The 21,944-nt window shown below is 39.5% G+C and overlaps 1 protein-coding gene across 3 annotated transcripts in view; it reads left to right on the top strand.

Moving 5' to 3' along the window:
• LOC129724864 (zinc transporter 10) overlaps window positions 1-21,944 on the top strand; it is a 73,127-nt gene that overhangs the window by 35,604 nt on the left and 15,579 nt on the right. For 2 of the 3 annotated variants that reach the window (XM_055680115.1, XM_055680117.1), the window contains exon 2: window positions 15,322-15,758. In XM_055680115.1, the coding sequence (XP_055536090.1) occupies window positions 15,570-15,758 (189 nt within the window). In that variant the 5' untranslated portion in view covers window positions 15,322-15,569. Of the gene's footprint in view, window positions 1-2,496; window positions 2,629-15,321; window positions 15,759-21,944 lie in introns of all 3 variants that reach the window. The other variant, XM_055680116.1, reaches the window with a different exon arrangement.

The following is a 21,944-nucleotide window of genomic DNA, read 5'->3' as shown; positions in this document are numbered from 1 at the left end:
GCTCATTGATGTCTCCCTCGATGTCTCGTTTACGAACCGACGCCAATTTCCGCGTTTCTTTGCTTTAGACAAGCCTTTAAGCTTTGTATCAAGCTCCGAATACCGTAAATAGTCGCCAGGTATACCTCCCTTCTAGAAGTCCAAAAACGCGTCGGATCTTTGCGTGTAGACATCGGAGCACTCTTTGTCCCACCACGGAGTTGGAGGCCGCTCTTTGATCGTTACGCCGGGATATTTCTTCGTTTGGGCTTGCAACGCGGCGTCGAGGATTAAGCCCACGAGGAGGTTGTATTCTTCAAGTGGTGGATGATGTTGAATCGACTCGACCGCTTTTGAAATCATTTCCTCGTATAACTTCCAATCGACATTCCGTGTGAGGTCATACGGAATGTCAATTGGTCGCATGCGAGTTGAACCGTTAGTAATTGAAATAAGAATAGGCAAATGGTCGCTACCGTGAGGATCGAGGATTACCTTCCATGTGCAATCACAACCGTAGCGACGTCGAATATAAGGATAGATCCAAAGCGCTTGGGCGCGCTGGAGGTTTCGGGATACGTGTCATTTCACCGTTGTTTAAAATTGTCATGTCGAAGTCATCGCAAAGGTTATAAATTAGAGAGGAGCGGTTATCATTGTAAGGGGATCCCCAAGCCACACCATGAGAGTTGAAGTCTCCCAAAATCAAACGCAGCGAGGGGAGAAGTTCTATTAAATCAAAGAGCAGCCGTTGCCCAACCTGTGCTCTGGGAGGAATATATATTGAGGCAATACAAAGCTCCTTACACATGCGACAACTTCGATGCCTGGAATCGAGGGGAGGTTAATACGATAGAAAGAATAGCACTTTTTAATCCCTAGAAGTACTTCTCCATATGGGGTGTCTCGATCAAGGCGAATAATATTAAAATCATGGAAGTTAAGATCAATATTTGAAGTGAGCCAAGTTTCACAAAGGGAAAATGCATCGCATTTGTTTTTATTTATCAAAACTTTAAATGAATCAATTTTTGGTAAAATACTTCTACAATTCCACTGTAAGACAGAGATAGGATCCTTCATATACGCAGATGAATTAGGCATCGAAGGATACAATCGCAGCAAGGAGGGGCTATTGGGCAGTCAACTGCTTCAAAAATGATCTAACTGTTGGGAAAAGTACTGTGAGGGAATTTTTAATTGGATCAGGTATATTGAAGTTTTCAAAAATCCAGTCCACGATGTTAGAAAAATTCACCAATCCAGAGTTTATTTGATTATCTGGGTGTGCAAAAGGAGCAACTGGGATTTTAGATGTTCCAGGAAGTGCTGGGAACTCCTTCTGGGACTTTAAATTTGCAAGCCCAGGAGGAGTTTGCTTCGGCTTTTCCGCAGCACTTTTAGATTTGTTCGTATTATTCATTCCATCTTGAGAAACCTTAGGTCCTTTCCTGGGAAGCTTAGGAGAGGAAAGATTTTTCCTCTTCCTAGACTCCCCAAGACAGGCAAAAGACTAGTGGTTCGTCAGAGTCGGTTTCATCTGAAGCCAACAGATCAAAGGGGTTCGATGTTATGATAGAAGTGGTCACGGTCTTCTTAAGAATCTCAGCGTAAGAACGCTTTGAGCGCTCCTTAAGAGACCGTTTAATTTTATCTCTGCGTTGCATGTACACCGGGCATGCGGAAAGCTCATGCAGATTTTCCCCGCAGTGAATACACTTTTCAGCGCTTACACTGCAAGAATCTTCCGCATGAGTCTCCCCACACTTGCCACACCGTGCCTTATTGCAGCAGTAGGCAGCTGTATGGCCTAACTGCTTGCAATTGGTGCAATTCATAACACGGGGCACATACAAACGCACAGGCAGACGAACCTGGTTGATAGAAACGTGGCTAGGGAGTGCAGATCCGGCAAACGTAACGCGAAACGAGTCTGACGGAGTGCATACTTTTTTACCGGGGACGAGCGACATGGACCGTAATTGCTTAACATCCAATACTTTCGCCTCGGTAGTGGATTTTTGAAGCAGCCGACGCCGCTTCGCAGAATACACTCAACAGTCAGACTCGAATCGGTTATTACACTGTCGATCTCCACGTCTCGTGCAGGTACATACACGCGATACTCGCGTGTAAAAAGCTCAGAGCGAGCTATATCGTTGGCCTGATCCAGATCATTGACCACGACACGGAGCTTGTTTGGTCTGACTTTTGCGATTTCGGTCACGGCCTTGTATCGTGACGTCAGATCTTTCGCGATTTGTAACGTGTTCAGTGATTTTCCTCCTGGTTTGGGCCTCATGTAGAGAACCAGTGGACCCGTTGATCCGTCTGGGTAAAGCCTGGGACGAGGATTGACTAAAGCAGGGACAGAGGGGGGGTGAACAGGAGGGTCAGGGTCGGGTGGGTTTGGAGACGGGGGATCGGGGGCTAAGGGATCCACATCCATTGCGCTCAAACTAGCGCAACAGTATAGTGGCAAAAAATCACGTACCTCTTTTTTGTTGTCTTCAACAGCACAATGACCGAGTCTTTCGGTGCTGGAACGGGCAGCTTCGCAGCGACACAGCTATGACACAATAGCAGGATGACCTTCGGATTATCAGTTTGTCTTTACACCGCACTTCGCACGCTTTGAAACACGACCGAGTAAGCAATGCTTTTTTTCTTCTTCACACAGTAGCGATTTTATAGCGAGACAATCACTAAGCGTCCGTTTTCGTCGAGCGTTCGGGACGGAATGATTTTTCAATTTGTAATTAGTTTGTATTACTTATGTTGTTTTAGTTTATTAAAAAAATATATATATTTAGGCAAAATTTGTTTAGTTCGAGGGGTCGTCCATAAATTACGTTTTTTTTTTTTTTTTCAATGGAAAGGACGCCCGGTGGCACTACTTGTGGTCGAAGATCATATAATTCTATAAAAAAGGAAAAATGGGCCAAAAAATATTCAAATTGGCTTTCGTGCTTTATGGACGGCCCCAAACAAAAAATGGATGCCAAATCCGTGTTCAGCGCCCCAAAATTATGTAAATACCAAGTTTTTGTCGCATTCATCGACACTTCTGCTTGGCCAGCCTTTGTATGGAGTCGCCCCACTGTGCGATGATACGGTTGAAGCGCGTAAAAAGTGGGTGAGGGTGAGAATCTACGCTACACCTCCTACACCGGGGTACGTTTGATAGCGTCGCTGATATTAATATTTTTCTCACAAACCTCGTGCCGTACGGCAGAACGAATGTCAACAGTTGTTAATATTCTCGAAAAGTATACGCATTTGCATTGAGTGTGTTTTCGCAATGAGCTCTGCAAAACGGGCGAACGATAACCTTGAAAATACGGGGACTGATGATCCACCATTAAACTGTCGGAACAAAGCATCGATAATACTGAAGAGAGCGAGAGATTATTAGAGACTTGATTCGAGTTTTGATATTTGTTCGTGTTTTCTGACTATCCTTACTTTTCAGCTATTTTCTGTATGGAGCCTACCTATAAAGAATTACAACTTAGAATAACAACCATGTTGGTAATGACTATCGGTCGTTGTCGTTGTTATTGCTTATAAACAAACTATCTAATTTTTTACCTAAGTGCCTGACGTCGTACTGTCCTTCTGACTTTTTACCTAACGTCATATAAAAGCAAGTTAAATGGTGGTTATGAGTATCAATCTGCATTCAGCAGTTGGTCATTAATTATCGATGTCTACTTTTCAGTGTAATTTCTATTAAATTCTAAATTTATTTCAAATCACGCATCTACGTTTTTCGATTTATAATGAAATTTTCTTCTATCTTTATTATTGCTTACTGAGCTGTTGATAGAATCACTTTAAATTCTAATTTCATTTCAAGTCAGTCTCTTGGTCACTCAATGGAAGAAAGAGTATCATTCTTGATGCTTTGCGATTTAGCGGGTACTTTCAGTGTATTTTCTATTAAATCCTAACATTCTTTTAAATTCCGCAGATACGTATTTCGATTTCTTGCTCAGTATAAGAAGTTTGAAATTTTTGGTCACCTTAACGTCACTCTATGGAAGAAAGAGTATCATTCTTGATGCTTTGCGATTTGGCAGGTACTTTCAGTGTAATTTCTATTAAATCCTAACATTCTTTTAAATTCCACAGATACGTAGATTCGTATTTTGCTCAGTATAAGAAGTTTGAAATTTTTGATCACCTATAGAATTTATTTACTTCTGTCAAGCGTCTTGATAGAATATTTACACTACACATTACACTTTTTATCCACTTTCACTATTTAATTCTATCACTTGCATATACGTATTTCAACGTTTACTTGGCGCCTCCGTCAGTGCTTATTTGGATTGTGAGAAGCCACCTATACAAGAAAAAATGTCATACATATTACTGGAGATTTCTGTATCACTTGGAGCAGTCTCACGTTTTCTTGTAACCGTGCTTTTTTGGTTCGTCCTGGTATTTCAGGAAAATTTACCTTACTTTCACTCGACTATTGCATATATCATAGGTGTGATAGTTTCGGTTATTGGGCAGAATTTTCTGCTTTTCTAAATACCTATCTATTAAATCCAAATTTTATTTTACATTACGCAGATGCGTATTTTAGTTTTGACATGAAATCTTCTGCAATCGTTTTCACAAGGCTTCTAGGTTTTCGCTTCTCAAAATCAAAGTGCCAGTTATAGAATTATAACCCCGTTGGTAATAACTGTAGGTAACCATATAGTCAGTTCAATTTTGGTTGGTTTACCTAAAGCCACATAAAAGCACATGAAATCGAGGTTATGAGCATCAACCTGCTGTAATTTCTATTGATCAGGTAATTTCACTGATTTATTCCAGTTTTATTAACTTTCGCATTTGCCTTTCGTTTCAACAAAATTAGTTGGTTTTGGGAAAAACAAAGCAGTTCTGTTAAACAATCTTTAATTTCATCAACAGTCTGATTATTTGATAGACCTTTAAAAACAGCCGTAAACGGTCTAAAATATATATATTTATGGCCATCCGAAACTACTTCGTCTCGGTCATTGGAATGATAGCTTTACGTCTAAAAGAAATGAAGCTCAAAAAATTGAAACGAACTTTAGTCTTCTTAATAACCAAATTATGCTCAGAATGAGAAGCTTTAAATTCTTGGTCATCTATGGATGCGTATTATGGTTTTGACATGAAATCTTCTCCAATCATTTTCACAAGAGTCGTAGGTTTTTGCTTCTTTATAATAAGAACAAACTGCCAACTGTGCATTATTTTGCCGACCTAACGTTTGGTTTACCTAACGCCATATAAAAGTATACGAAATCGATATTGTAAGCACTTTCCATGCAATTTCTATTAAATCTCAACATCATTTCGATTTCACCTATGGATGAAAGAATATCATAGCTATTACTGGAGACTTCTGTATCACTTGGAAATGCATTAAAGCGTGCTTTTTTGTTAGTCCTGGCATTTCAGGAAAAAAATCTCTTTACTTTAACTCCACTAAAGATGTAATTTGAACACAAATATGTCACACAATTTTTTTACCAATTAGCCCAACTAAATACATCATATAATTTAGAGTCAATATGTGCGTCATATTATCAGAATATTTATCACGGCAATTTTTAATTTGTTTTGAATTCTTCGGAATAATTTTCTACCATTTCAGACTTTCAAAAGTTGGTTCAACCAAACTATTTAACTAAAGCGATTTGGTCAAGTTTGCATATTCAATTTTGGGGTGTTTTTTCACCGCGAATATTGCCTAAATATCCCACTGAATATGGGCTCTCCCACATTAGGCATAAGAGTTAGAGCACTGATTTCTTCGACAAACTTGTAGCCAGAGTTGCCCACAAAATTTTTAATTGAACTGGAAGATTGCTGAAGAAAAAACTGGATTCCGAATAAATTTACAAAATATCGAAAAAATAAATTGGGGGAGTGCTTCTCTGTGATGGTCATTGAATCCAATATAAGTTTTAAATACAGCAACTTCGGGCCTACATTTTGTTGAAATTATAAACTGAAAAATTTCGTTTACGGGAGCAAAATTTCAAATTGCGCAACCAGTTTATCGCAAAATCAAGAAAATAAAGCTTTTGCACAACACATCCCTAATTTGGCCGTGTTTCGTACGAGAAGATACAATACTGAAAATGCTGCTTATCAATCCACAAAATTTACGTTCTAAAAATATTTCCAAACCAGTCGAAGCTTTAGTGTTCAAAAAATCTGGATGAAACTGGCAGATATACAAAAAAACTGGAAGATTTTGGGATTAAACTGATTGACTGGATCACTTGAAAAAAAAACTGGAAGAATCCAGTTTAAACTGGAACATTGGCAGCTCTGCTTGTAGCATTACTTATAGACTGCAAGTTTGTTGTACATCATGTTTCAAGATTCTACTGGTGAAGTGAATTATCGGCACGCGGCATTTTGTCAAACCTTCAAAATACTTTTTCACATATGTTGAATTTAATTAAAAATCATTTCGTCTGTTTCTGAGCTGCGGAACAACAATTCTTTGAAATCGTTTTCTATCATGTCAAGCCTGAAGAAATTTTATTAATTGTTCATTGCGAATTTCAAGCGCAATTAATAAGATTATTTAAAAATTAAATAAAACATTTCCAATAGTTTCGATCTGAATTTAAAATATATTTATGAATTTCTTTTTCTGATTGCTCAGCTAAATTTTTTACCTCGAATATAGATAATTTTTCGCCTTTCCCAAATCTGTAATAATGACCGTTTCTGGCCGTTTTGAATCTATTCAAGAATCGTTTTTTGTATTTAGGTATTTAAAAGCATGTTTTGATCATTTCAAAAAAAAATTGAAGATCGATTTTCCTTCTCAAGACTCAGTTTAAGAATTTATTTTATTTTGATTCTTTGCAGGCTTAATTACAATTTGAAACAATTTTTGACTCTCCGGTCTCAATAAGAAAATTATCTTGTATTTTCTGACCCCACTTTGAGAATAATTTATTCACAATAATTTGAATTTATTACTTTTATAATATAATTTAATTTTTGTTTCTAAAGTTTTCTGGTCTCAAAAACTCTTTGCTGCAAAAATCGTTTTTGCTATTTCTGATCTAAAGTAAAAATCTGATTCCTGCCGATTCCGGATTGCGAAACATTTTTGTCGAAGATTTTTAACAAAACTTGAGCATATTTTTTGTGTCTTTTTCTAGTCTCTAATTTCACGGCAATAATGAGCTGAATTATGAACAATTGTGTTTCTAGTGGAATTTTGTTCTGGTTTTTAAAAGAATTTCATAGTTTTGTTATTTTTTTTTTTAAGTTTTGTCTATTTCAAAGTGCCATGGCCTCAAGATTCCTTTGGAATCTATTCGGGCTCAGTTTGAGATTGCTTTGGTAATATAAGGAGGACTTATTTGATACCATTACTATCCTTACGCTCTAGGTTTCCAGGTATATTTATTGCAAATATTTTTCGCTATTGCTGTTTTTATTTTTATTTGCAAAAATTTTTTTTCGATTTTGCAAGTGTATTCAAGCAATTTAAAATATACTCCAAAATCTGGCTCTGCATTCTAAAGGCTTCAGAAAATTATTTCATAAATTTTGAATTGAATTTAAAACAATTTTCGTTACTTCCGGTCTTTCGAAACTCCATTCCTTGGGTACAAAACTGAGCCCATTGACGTCATACTACTCCAGAGTATAACTTGAATAGTGGCACGAAGCTAGATCCGACCAGAAGATCTTAAGTTGCTCGTGTTGCTTTAACACGCTTCTATAGGTACTCCTTGAGGTAAATCTCCCCGTTTACAGTCCCGGCAGTCACGAACGGCGCACTTTTTTGTCACATGAGCAGATCGCTGCCAAATCAGGTATTTATTGGCAAACTTTGAAAGTTTCTGCTTTCTTACTTAATCCGGAACATCAAACAAGTGCTGGACAGCGAAGAACAGAAGCAGCCGGAATTCCGTCTTGACGTAAGTTTCACATTCCATTATGAGACAATGAGGCTTTGTCAGCATCTGGGTGTACAGATTCCGGGTCCGTATTTTGCTCTCTGAACGAAAGACTTGTACAGATTCAACTTTTTGGCCACATTCCTGACCGAAGCATTGGGATTCCTCGTAAACACTTCCACAAAACGCTTGTGATCCTGATTCCGAATCACTCATCCATTCTGACTGCATTTCTTCTTCTGTACGATGCTCTGAGTTTCGTAACAACGTTTAATCACACGACTCACCGTTGGCTGCACGATTCCGAATTGTTTTCCGAAGAAGAGTGTTGACGATTTTCCAGGTGCTTGCGCTGAATCAATCCGCGACGTTACTTCTCGGGTAACGGCATTTTTTCCAATTTTTGAAAAACTGACAGCGATAAAAATCCGGTGTAAACATTACACTCCAAACTACTTCCACCCAAATTGTCCCTATTGTAACAATATATATGCTTTTGAAACAATTCATTGTTGTAGTAACATCAATCCTTATTACAAGAGTTCACATCAATGGACAACGTAATTCTTATTTCCCTAACAAAAAAAACATCAATCCTCAAATCCACTATTTCTGCTCTTAAATGATCTATGATAATCTAAAATATAATTAATCAGAAATGTTTCCACACATAGAGGTGGGCTAAAATATATTTTTAGCAGTTCATATAAATTTTGATATTTCTTGGAATTTTTTCAATAAATTGCATTGTTAAATGAAAGCTGGTCAAAATACCCCCGTTATCCTAATCAGTTTCCCGTTTTTTGCCGGTTTTCCCGGTTCATTTTCAAATTCCCGGTTTTTACTCGGTTTCCCCGATTCGCTGGCCTCTCAATTCTATCACTCAGTGGCGTAGCTATGGTTTGGTGGGCCTGATGCGGTAACAAAATTGTGGGCCCCCAATGAAAATGACTGGACAGTTTTTTCTTCCATAAAAGGAGTTGAGACAAACAAAAAAATTAAACTTTTCTACTTATTATCCCGTTGTTCGCAAAATCAATAATTAGGTATTTAGATACTCACTTTCCGATTCAAAATCAATGGAATCAGTGATTTCACGTTCGATTGATAAAATGGCAAGGTTTGTTAATCTCAAGTTACTCATCGTTGACCTCAAATAGTTCTTGATAAACTTTAACTTAGAGAAACTTGATCAACTTTAGCTTAGAGCCAACTGTTTTCGGGTGCATATAGTCTCGCGTGAACGCAGATTATTTCCCTCGCTCTGTTCCATGTTTTCGTTAGCCACACAGCAACACAGATAGACAGCGTTTTCCAGACTTAGTAAAAGCATCGCTCCGAGCCGCTCGGTGAAATCGCCAAATAAAAGACACCAAGTACCACGAGCGTATCGTCTTATGTGACATTCGTAGCAAGCTTGTTGCATGTTGGCACGTTGAACGTTGTTTTCTTTTTCGTTTTGTTTTGATCCGTGAAGAGATATTTGCTGTGTGATGCTTTTCTTAATTTGTTGCGCACCAAGCTGAAGTCCAACGCACCTAGCTCGAGTGCGTGTGTGTTATGGAGTTAGAGCTATAATCAAGCTCTGCTTGAGATGCTGTGCGTACTTTAACAAGTTTGATTAGGAATTTTGTAATATTTTTTTAATATAAACTCGTTTTTTTAATAAAGATTGATTATTATGCTTCCTAAAACGACGGAAAGTATCAAAATAGTGTCTTGATTATATTCTACTGTATTTTCTGGCTGAAGGCTCAAAAATATAAAGCAATTTCAACCTCATATTACAGGAAATATTTACCGAAACGCTTGCTTTCTTTGAACGAAACAAACAAATCCAAGTAATTGCAACTGCTGCAGGTAAAACTTTTCACGGCATGTTCTTTTGAAACTATTAAACAGAACATTATTTTGGTGCTTTATTACATAACATTTCATTTCATTGAATTCATCACATTCAATTTCAAAAACAACACAAATATATAGTCACCCACTCACCCGCATACGTCGTCAGCGCTCACCCTCTGCACTAGCTGTAACGTATAATATACATAACAAAGAAAAGCAGAGTACAAGAAGACAGAGATGCAACGAAGCAAAAAAGTAAGCAAAATGATTCGAGGCTACACCGTGCGCTCTATTAGCGAATTTCTTTATTCCACCAGCTCACCTCGTTTTGACCTGGAAGCGCACTAACTGCTGTCAAAACCCTTCTTTATTCGCTCGATTTTGACCCAGGTTTGACCTGCCGTGCTGCCTGAAGCGCACTGTAAAATTTGTCAGCTTCAACCCACTACTGCACGTGCTAAGTTCGTAAACAATTATCTGGCATCTCTTTCTTACTTGCGTCTTAAATGGCGATGACGTTTTATTATCTCTCGGCAGTTTTGCCCGCACACAGTGGAATAAAGAAATTCGCTATATGTAACTTTAGAAAAACACCAACGAAGAGGTATCCGCTCTGTGGTGGTATTCTTCATTCTTCGCGTGCCGAATCATCGACCGAAGCACCCAGCTCAAGTGCGTGATACCTAGCAAGCAAGAGCCCAATTTTTGTTCCGCTTCAAGTGCGATGCGTGCTTTACCAAGTCTGGTTTTCAGGATTGCAAAAAATTGCTCCTTCGTTGCGTGTTTCCTCGTTGCATCGAATGTTTTCTGCGATCGCAAAACATTCAACTTCGGCGTCAGTCGTATCACGAATCATGGTGAAAATGAACATCGGTATCACGTATACCTCCGTATTGATCACGAGAGCAGAGTGGCGAGCATAAATACATGAGTTTAAGTTCAGGTGGGCAGTTGGACCGGTTCGGCGTTCGCAAGATTTTGGGGCCCTCTTGAGTGGTGGGCTTGGTGCGGACCGCACAAACCGCACCCCCCTAGCTACGCTACTGCTATCACTTCACACAAATGCGATGCTGGTCTAACAAGCAAGTCCTCGTATGTTCGAAGCTCGGCTCTAAGAGAGACAGTTAGTGTCAGTAGGATCACAGTTGGCTACGAACTCTGTGTAAACAGAAATTCAAGTTCCAGTAGCCGAATAAATAATAGCATTAAGGCTTTACCTTTGAAGCCGTTTCTAGTGCTAGTTGAATAGTTTTAAATAATGAAAGATAAAAATCGTCTTCATTCAATTTTTGCCTTTCTCCTATAAAGGTATAGCAATCACTTGCAAAACCGAAAGTATAAAAGTGCTCCAAAGGGCCGAATGGCATATATCACTCGACTCAGCTCGACGAGCTGAGCATTTTCTGTATGTGAGTGTGTGTGTGTATGTGTGTGTGTGTGTATGTGCAGATTTTTATTCTCACTCACTTTTCTCAGAGATGGCTGGACCGATTTTCATGAAATTGATTGCAAATGAAAGGTCTCATTGTCCCATAAGACCCAATTAACTTTCATTGTAATCGGATTTTTAGTTTAGAGGTTATGTATCAAAATGTAAAAATCATGAAACATCATTATCTCGAAAACTACACAACCGATTTGAACAAAATTGATTTCAAATGAACGGGCTACCTTAACTTTTGAATTTCATAAAAATTGAAATTGTGGTTCAAAAGTTATGACAAGAAACGTGTTTTGAAGACTACTTAATCTCACTCATGTTTCTCAGAGATGGCTGAACCGATTTTCATAAAATCAGTGTCAAATGGAAGGTCTAGTTGCCCCATAAGACCCTATTGATTTGTTTTGCAATCAGACTATTACTTTGCCTGTTATGTTTAAAAATGTGAAAACCAGACATGAAAAGGAACATATTTCGAAGACTACTTGAACTCACTCACTTTTCTCAGAGATGGCTGACCCGATTTCCACAAAATTAGTGTCAACTAATAAGCCTAGCTGCCTCGTAACACCCTATTGAATTTTACTGTAATCGGACTGTACCTTCGTCTGTAAAGTACCAAAAAGTGAAAATCACGAAACTTCATTATCTCAGAAACCACACAACCGATTTGATCAATATTATTATCAGATGAGCGGGCTAGTTAAGGGTTAACTGATGAATTATGATTGAACACGTGGTTTCAAAGTTTGGCTGCCCTATACGTTCCCATTTCATTTGATTAAAATTCAACTTAAACCACCGTTATGTATTAAATTGTGAATAAAACAACGAAAGTCTATTATTTCAAAGATTGCATGACTTATTTGAACATAACTAGTGTCATACGAACGAGTCATCTCTCAAACTTACAAATAACAAACTTCATAACAATTTGATATGTGGCTCAAAAGTTATGAAAAGAGAAGAAATTCAAAGGCTGTTTAAAACTATACCTGCTTTGATTGATATATGTGGTCTCCACATAGTTTGAATGTGGTTTTGTACTATTTGAACATTCCAAATTCATTGATTCGTTGCGATGTGTTTAAAGTCTGCAAATGCACAACGAATCGGCCATAGGATATGATCAAAGTCAAAAGACAAATTGTTTGAAATGATTGGTTTTATCGAAATGACAACATCCTCGACTTTTGGCTTCTGTACATCGCCTTAATTCTGAATGTATTCATATTGGGTGGTATTCGGAAATTTACAGCAAATTTTCTGGCATCAATCTGACACCGGAAATACTCATATTGGGAGGTATTTAGTTATTTTGGTTGTTTTCCACGAACTAAAAGTGGTCGTCTTTAAATTCAAAATGGTGTCAAGGGTCAATGTTTGGTTTCTATGCATCATCTCGATTACGAAAATATCCATGTTGAGTATTATTTGGTCATTTTCGACTTTTTGCTATAAGTTGCCATTTAGCGATTCAAAAATGGTGCCTGAGGTCAAATGTTAGCTCATTGCATCATTCTGGTTCCAGAGATACTCATATTGGATGGTATTTGGTTATTTTAGGCTGTTTTTCACAAACCGGAAGTCGCCATCTTGGATTTCATAATGGTATTCAAGATAATTTCTGGCCTCTGAGCGTCATTCTGGTTGAAGAAACACCCATATTGGGTGTAATTCGATTATTTTCCGCTGTTTCCCAGGAACCGGAAGTCGCCAACCTAGAATCCAAAATGGGGTCTTTGGTCGATTTCAGCTGCTGTGTATCATTCTAGATTCGGAGATACTCACGTTAGACGGAAATCGGCCATTTTTGGCTGTTTTCCAGAAACCACAAGTTGCCATCCTACAATTCATAATGGTGTCTGAAGTCGATTCCGAAAATACCCATATTGGGTGGTATTTGGCCGTTTACCGCTGTTTTTCCGAAACCAGAAGTCGCCATCTTAGATTCAAAATGGTATCTGTGGTCGAATTTAGCTGCTGTGTATCTTTCTCTATCCGGATATTATTACATTAGGTGGAAATCGTCCATTTTTGGCTGTTTTCCAGAAACCGGAAGTTGCTATCTTACAATCCAAAATGTTGCCTGAGATCGATTATAGAACATATTTGTTACCACTTAAAACATTTACCTGCCAAATACGGTTCCATTTAGTTGATTAGTTCGCGAGATGTGCAGAAATTTGTGCAGAAACATGTGCTTCCATAAGAGGGAGGCTTCGAACTATTATGGACATATTTATTATCCTTTAAAACATCCACATGCCAAATTTGGTTTCATTTGCTTGGTTTGTTCTTGAGTTGTGCAGAAATGTATGTTTCATTTGTATTGGACCTCTCCTTTCCAGAAGAGGGAGGGGTCTCAAACTATCATAGGAACCTTTATCGGGACCAAAAACCCCTACATACAAATTTTCACGTCGATTGGTTCGGTAGTTTTCGAGCCTATATGGATCAAACAGACTGACAGACCGGACCACATTTTTATATGTATAGATTACAACATCACTATTTTAGAACCTAAAGAGTGAATATACATTTATTGAATTGAAGCGTTCATGTAAATCTATTTTTACAAATAAAAGTTTGAATGAGAAAGGCTGGGTCTGACCGCTAGGTGGATTTATTCAGGTTTTAAGTGCTATGCTTGAAGATCGGGTGAAAAAGACAAGGCAACTACAACTCTACAGGTTATACTGTTTCTATATGACTCCAGTACTAAGTTACTCGAATTAAAAAATCCACAATAAGCTTCTGACATTCTAACCGTCATGTTTTCACACGACGCTGTCCCAACTTCAACAGATAACGCTGATACTGCAACAGAGAACTGGTTCACTAATCAATAAACATGCACAGCAATGTGTACTTTATGATTTCAGTCGATTTCAACTAAAACTTCACGCAACCTTCACGACTCGATCAACCGCATCAATGTAGTGCGCGTTATACGACATTTTTGTTTACTTGTCATTTCATGTAAAACCAAGTCCAGCCCGGTTGTAAAAAGTGTTTTACCACACCTAGCCCAATCCGGACCGGGTAAAATTTAAATTCTTTCTGCGAACTCGTGCACCACCCGCGCGATTTGCGCTTCATTGGTTTGCTCTGCAGTTGGTGGTGACCGCAAGTGGCTTGCCCATCCTACGACCCTGTAATGCAATAACAAAACACTGCTTGTTCAGCATGAAATCGATTCGGGAGCACTTCGAACGAGCTGTCGTAAATTGAGTTAAGTCGCTGCGGTTGTTCTATTTTTTTCTATATGTATTCAATCATAATCCAAAACAAAATTTCTTTTGTTCAGTTTAGTTACCAAAATCGAAAACATTGAGTTATATAACATATTTTATTATATTCGTGTTTATTTGATCTGTTGCTGTACACATGCAAAAAACAGAGATTTTTTTCAAGTAGAGTTCCATAAAATCAGTTTGTACTTTTAATAAATCGTAGTTAGGAGTACAAACAGTGCAGTGCAATGCATTTCTCGCGAAAAATGTGACTTTGGTGCAGTTTTCGCCATGATGAAAAAAATAATTGCCCTATGCGGCTAATGTGAACATATACCACCGCATGGACGACGCAAAGCTCTTCGTTTCAGCTTGCATTTTTTTAACGCAAGGCGAGTGCAAAAAATACCCATCCCTTCACAGCAGGTTACCAAATTTATCTTAATCGATTTGATTTATCTGGCAATTTTTAGGTGGAAGCATGCATGTATCCTTCTTTTGGTTTGGTTTGTTTCTATGGCAATCTTTTTCTTATTCAATGTTGGAACCCCAGAGTTAATGTCACCAGACTGGCTCACCTCCTACACAATTTTCAGGTAACAACACAGTGAACATCCCAGTCGTCGTCGACTAACTATTTTCACACAACCCATAAATTGATAAGCTATCCTCGTAAAATCTGCGAAGAAAACACTGGCACTTCACTTATCTTATCACCGCCCCGGGTCCGCAGGCAGGTTCATACTGGGTTGGCGGCTCGAGACATATATGATATTGATAAGCCCTGGGGAGTGAGGAGTCATCCAACCTTCCTACGCGGCGTCACCTCTGCTAAATCTGAATCGTTGCTAAAGTGCTGTTTTGCTTTCTGTATTTTGTCCGTTTTCAGATTATCCAGATGAGTTTCAACAGCATTCGCCAACTTGCGGTCGGCTCGTGCGGAGCGGTTTCTGTGATTAGATCGCGTGTTAATTTGCAGTGGATTGACGAGAGAAGTGATATTTGAAGAAAACAAACATGTCGATGTGATTTGTGTTGTGCACTTTTTTTCTAGTCGTTAGTAAGAAAAAGTGTCTATTGCGATTTCAAAGTTAAAGTGTTAGCAATTTTGCTGTGAATAGTGTCACAGGAATCAAAATGCCGATGAAGGAATGGATCTACCGGCTGCAGCCGATGCAGCTGTACATCGTTCTGGTGCTATCGATATTGTATCTACTGGTGCAGTTGTTCCTCAGTCACATCTCTCATGCCTTGGTGTTGCTGGTCGATTCCTACCATATGCTGTGCAACATTATCGCACTCAGCGGATACATTTTGACCATCAAGGTGAGTTAAAGCTTAAGACTAATAATCGACACCGGATCCGGTAGGTCCGTAAAATCCGGTCGGAAACACAGACTTTTTTTAGAAAACTGGCTTCTTTCTCAAACATGTGTTTTAAAAATCTATGTACACAGTTACTTAACATTATCTCGATTTTGTGTGGAGGATAGGGGAACTGATGTCAATAAGCCAAAGTTTGAAAAGAATCTTGCATTACGTGCTCGTATTGCAGAGTGCTGTTCAAGAAAGATAGATTCAAGACTAGATTGAAGTTGAAACAATTTTTAACCGAACATGCTTGTCCTGAAGCATAAAAAATCAATAAATAATGGTAAGATCGTAAAATTTAGAAAGGTGTGTTTTCAGTTCAGCTTGGGATAAGATGCGCATATGTGTGTGCAAATAACAAAGAGGCAAAAATACCCGGAATGGCATAGATAAACTTCAAGTAGATTATTATGGTCCCAATGTGGCTTCTCTGCAGGGGCTTCCGGAGCGATGCAGAATCAAAATAACACTGCATTTTACAGAGGTTTTGACAATTGTTAACCAGTGCATGCGCAAAGGTGTTGCTAAGCGCAGTGCAACTAATCGACAATCGTTATTATCAGTAGGTTATTATTAGGTGAGGTAATGTCTTAAGATCGTTGTCAAAAGGCAAACCAAATTAATTATAATCAAAATTATGAGTTACTTTTAGGCTTTCTTTCTTTTCCCTAAAGAGAGAAAAAAATATTTGCACAAAATATTTCCACAACTCACAACAACTGATCGAGTTCGTTGGTTTTTGCGACGATTTCAGCAAAATATTCCAATGATATTTAGTAGACTGAACAAATATGCAAATCTCTGAAATTTTGGAAAAAATTGTCAAAAACATTCAAAATACTTCGCTGAATTTCTGATTTGTTAGTCTAGGTAGTCACGATTTGAAAATAAATTGACCCAATTATTTTGACGTAGAATTACGTCAGTTTTCACCGGATTTTCTCAATTCGAACAAAAATCGATTTAAAATAAGATATGCGTCTATCGAAACGCGAAAAATGGTGATTTTCTGGAGCTAAACGCATGTTTCGACCAATCAGAGCTGAAACAAGACCGCTTCGCCAGCACAACCGACGCTAAAGTATACAGAAGATTTGAATTCAAAACCGATTTTTTGTTGTTGTTGCTTTGCTCGCTCTAGTGCACAAAGATACGCCGACGGAGGACGTTGCCAGATTAATTTCAGGGATATCTGGAAAATTAAAAAATCTGGCAGCCATTTCGTGGGACAAAATGTTATTTTTTTAAATAAAATTCTTGAGCTACGCAACATTTGAAACGACAAAACTTCAAATTTTGTGGAAAATTCGAAGTGATTACCTTTTTGCGAGACGAAGAAAATGAAATCTTGATAAATCTCGATCTTTTATGAAAAATCTGGAAAGTTTACTTCAAATCTGGCAATCTGGATACATGAGCATGAGCATGAGCATGATTGACCGCCCGCGGTTGCTACTCCGTTATTGCCAGATCAGCTGTAATTACACAGAGAACCAATGGATGATGCTTGGGATTAACATTCATCCTCAATGTGTAAAAACTGGTGACCTTAATCTTTATATTAGGCAATACCAGCGCCGGCCGGCTCCGAATGCAGGTCAAAGAAGGAGTGTGTATGGGAATATGTTGACGAGATACTCGCTTTATTGGAAGCCGAGAACACCTCTGCACTTCCACGAGAAATCACTGGGATGTTGGAGGAAAGGGTAAGGTTTGCAGCAGGTTTCGTTTTGGTAAACGATGCGCTGAGTTCTAATACCGGGTTCATAATAACAAATATCGCGCGTACGAGTTCATTATATCTTCTACGGAAATCATAACGTGATCCGAACTTATTCCGGTTGATGATGATGTAACACCGCAAAAATAAAGCGCACGCGAGGATACCGGACCTATAATCTAATCAAGACAGACTCCAATATTCGAAAATTGGTTTATGAAGTTATTATGCAACTACCGAAACGTATCTCTCATTGATTTATCTCAGCTGACTACACAATGTTACGAAGCAACCAGATATGCATTAACCAAAAACAAGACAAAAGTAAATATATAGACCCTCAACACATACTGCAAGCGGTCAGCAAGAGAGCTTCAAAAACGGCCTATTTGCTTGGCCATCGCCGTTCAAATCGAACGAAAAAAAAAGAAAAAGAAAAAAAAAATGTGTGCGTTGACAGACGAGTCGCGTATAATCCTGATATTAATTGCAAATAATTGCGATATTTGGTGGCGATTAATTACAATGTTTTGTCGCGATTAATTATTTACGATATTTATCGAACGAACGGAACCTACTCTGAATCACTGCGTGCTGGAATAGAACCTACGGGTGGACAGTAGAGATGGTCGGGTACGGGTATTTTTACCCGAAACCCATACCCGACGGGTTCGGGTCGGGTTTCGGGTAGCGTAAAAAAATATTTTACGGGTTCGGGTCGGGTACGGGTAATTTAAAAACCAAGGCTTCGGGTTCGGGTCGGGTACGGGTTTGAAAAATTCTCAATTGGACGGGTAATTTGATTTTCGTGTATTATGAGAAATTAATTTTCAACATTTCAAACCTAGGTGTTTTCTTAGTGTCGATAATCGGAAAGATCGAACAAGAAATTGCCCATTCTCACTCAACGAGAGATCGGCCAATACCTATTCTGACAGTTGTCGGCAGTGTTTGCACCAAGGGAATGACATCATGCTATCTCTTTCTAATGTGAAAGTCAATAGTTCTTCCCGCAACCATTTTGAGTTAAATGGAATTTTTGCCAGGCTTTTTTCATATTTGTGAGGAAAACCGCGGAGCATTGCACAGTAAGGCAACTAAATACAAACGCTGGTTAAGTAAAAAAAGTGTGGATAAATGCGACAAAAATATGATATTTACTTAATTTTGGGGTGCTTAACACCAATCTCCATTCCATTTTTTATTTGGGGCCGTTCATGAAGCAGGTGACCTTATTATTAATGATTTTGGCGCTTTTCCCCTTAACCACAGGGCGTCCTCCTCACAGAAACAAATTACGTAGCTTTTGCACAACACCTCAAATCAACCAAATTTTGCGAAAAAAAATTTTTTTTTTAATTTAAACAAAATAGGTAACAAATCAACTACGAATCCACTTTTTCTTTGACACCAAAAAAATCCAAGCTATCATTGAAGCTGCTTCAAAGTAATGAATTTTTTTTAAACACATGTCAAAAAACGTCAGTATGCCAAACTTCGAAAAGTTATAAAAGAACAGATCTCATGATATTGCACCCACATTTTGGATATAGGCACTTGAATATTATAGCAATAAAGGAAAAATATTATGAAACAGCTGACGTAAAAAAAAATTCAGGCGGATGGCCATCGATTCTCTACTGTGCATTGAGATGTTTGGTACGAAGCAAATATGTATATGAGATTTGACAGCGATAGCATAGTCTTTGTTAGCACTGTGACCAGGGATGTACAGAAATATCTGTGTTATACCGATTTTTAGATTGAATCGATGACACCGAATCTGCACTAAAAAATTACAGGTTTTTGGCAAATACAAATGAATTATTAAATTTTTCTCAAGTTATAAACAATATTAACTTTGACTTTATTATAATATTAAGATTTCAGGTTGCTGCGATGTTCACATAAAACTCGTCGCTTTTTTAACTTTACCAGACATGCACTTTCATAGTGGACCTCTTCCTTATAGTGGGCCTGGAACTCTGGGTTCATTAACATGCGTTCACATTTACACTCGGTTTTTGTCTAACTCCGGCCATCATCTCGAGAATATAACGAGCATATAACGTGCGAGGTACCCAGGTATTTTGAAAAAAAAAAATCCAGGACGGGTCGGGTACGGGTTTCAGTATTTACTCAAAAGCTAGAAAAATCATAAAACAAGGTCATAAAACTGCTCAAAATGTTCATAACAGCGTCTCCGTTAACCTGAGGAAATAATATCAACAATGAAGACTGACGCGCAACTGTTTCGACGCAGTTAGCGCCGCATCGGCCCAATCGGTAGATTAAAAAAATTCAAAACCGGCTTCCACGAAGCCGCGGTCACAAGCAGGGATGCCACAAACACAGACCAATCTGTGCAAAACAAAATTTCCACACAAGTATATGTACATACAGAACTGCAAATGCGCCCTTCAAAATACAGGCCGATGTCAGGCCGACGCCACACTGCAAAGGACGCGGCGCGAAATGCGTCCTTTCTCACGCGAGAAGAAAAAACAACAATGAAAATTGACGCGCGTTAAAACACATCCCGAACTGTTTCGACGCAGTCACCCGAACAGCATCGGCCCCAGTACGCACTGTACCTACTGTAACAGATTTAGTGAGAAAATTCCAACTACTACTACGAACGACAATGGCCTGAGGCTTGTTAATTTCGCTGCAGCTAGGGGGATGGCTATCTGTAGCACTTATTTGCACGCCGAAAACATACGTAAGCACACCTGGATGCACCCGAATGGAGAGCTTTGCTCTCAAATTGACCACGTTCTGTTTGATGGAAGGCACTTTTCAGACGTTACAGACGTGCGGTCGTTCAGAGGACCGAACGTTGACACGGATCACTATCTCGTAGTAGCCAAAATCCGCGCCAGGCTGTCCAACGTGCTGAAATCCAAGGCAACGAAGAGGATGCAGTTGAACATCCAGCGGCTATCAACTGAAGGAGTAGCTGCAGAGTACTCGCAGAAAGTTGATGAACGGATTGAGAAAAGAGCTGAAGGGAACCTGAATGAACAGTGGAGGCACATCCACAGTTCGATCAGCACTACAGCGCGAGAAGTGTTGGGTACAACTGCGGCAGCTGCGCCCAATGAGTGGTTTGACGCTGAGTGCCAGCGAGTGACGAAAGAGAAGAACCGCGCCAGGGGTCACATGTTTGCCACGGCTGTGACTCGTCAGAGCATGGGTAGATATCGAGATGCAAGAGCCGCTGAAAAGAGACTCCATCGCCGGAAGAAACGACAGCATTGGGAGCGTATTCTTGCGGAGGCGGAAGGTTGCTTCTCCAGGCACGATGCGAGGAGCTTCTACAAGAAGGTCAACGGAAGCAGGAATCGAAACGTGTCAGCCCCTGTCATGTGCAACGATAGGGAGGGGAACCTGATAACCGATAAAACGGAGGTGGCCAGGCGTTGGAAGGAACACTTCAGTGTGCTGTTGAACGATGAGGGAAACAGTGGAGTCGAAAGGAGCAGGATGACTATTGAGAATGATGGTCAAGCTGTGGATCCACCATCCATGGACGAGTGAAGCTGAGAAACTACAAGGCAGCTGGGAAGGACGGCATTCCCGCCGAACTCTTCAAAGTCGGGAGCGAACAGCTGTATCGTGCCATCCATCGGATCATGCTGAGAGTGTGGTCTGATGAAGAATTGCCCTCGGACTGGTTAGAGGGTCTCATATGCCCGATCTACAAAAAAGGCCATCGCCTGGACTGTAGCAATTATCGGGGCATAATACTTCTCAATACCGTGTACAAAATTCTCTCCCGCATCCTGTTCCACAGACTGAGGCCGTTGCAGGAGACCTTTGTTGGCGAGTACCAATGCGGTTTTCGAGGGGGACGCTCCACGACGGACCAAATGTTTACCTTGCGACAAATCCTCGATAAATTTCGAGAATACAACTTGCAGACGCACCATCTGTTCATAGACTTCAGGGCAGCGTACGATTCAGTCAAGAGGAATGAGTTATGGCAGATTATGATGGAACATGGCTTCCCAACAAAGCTGATTAGGCTGATACGTGCCACCCTTGAAGGTTCTACATCAAGCATCAGGATAGCCGGTGAGACATCGGACTCGTTCGTGACGTTAGATGGTTTGAAGCAGGGTGACGGTCTGTCGAACTTATTGTTCAACATCGCATTGGAAGGTGCTATACGGAGGGCTGGTGTGCAGAGAAGCGGCACCATCATTACGAAGTCGCACATGCTTCTCGGTTTTGCGGACGATATCGACATCATCGGTATCAACCGTAGAGCTGTGGAAGAGGCCTTCGGACCTCTCAGGAGAGAAGCTGCGAGATTAGGGCTTGTCATGAACTCTGCCAAAACGAAATACATGGTGGCTGGCAGAGTGCGTTGTAGTCCGTCGGAGGTTGGTGCTGCGGTGGTGCTAGATGGGGAAACA

This window comes from Wyeomyia smithii, chromosome 2, assembly GCF_029784165.1.
Source record: "Wyeomyia smithii strain HCP4-BCI-WySm-NY-G18 chromosome 2, ASM2978416v1, whole genome shotgun sequence".
NCBI lineage: Eukaryota > Metazoa > Arthropoda > Insecta > Diptera > Culicidae > Wyeomyia > Wyeomyia smithii.
Note: the sequence above shows the minus strand (reverse complement) of the source record. Positions and strands in the feature narration are given on the sequence as shown.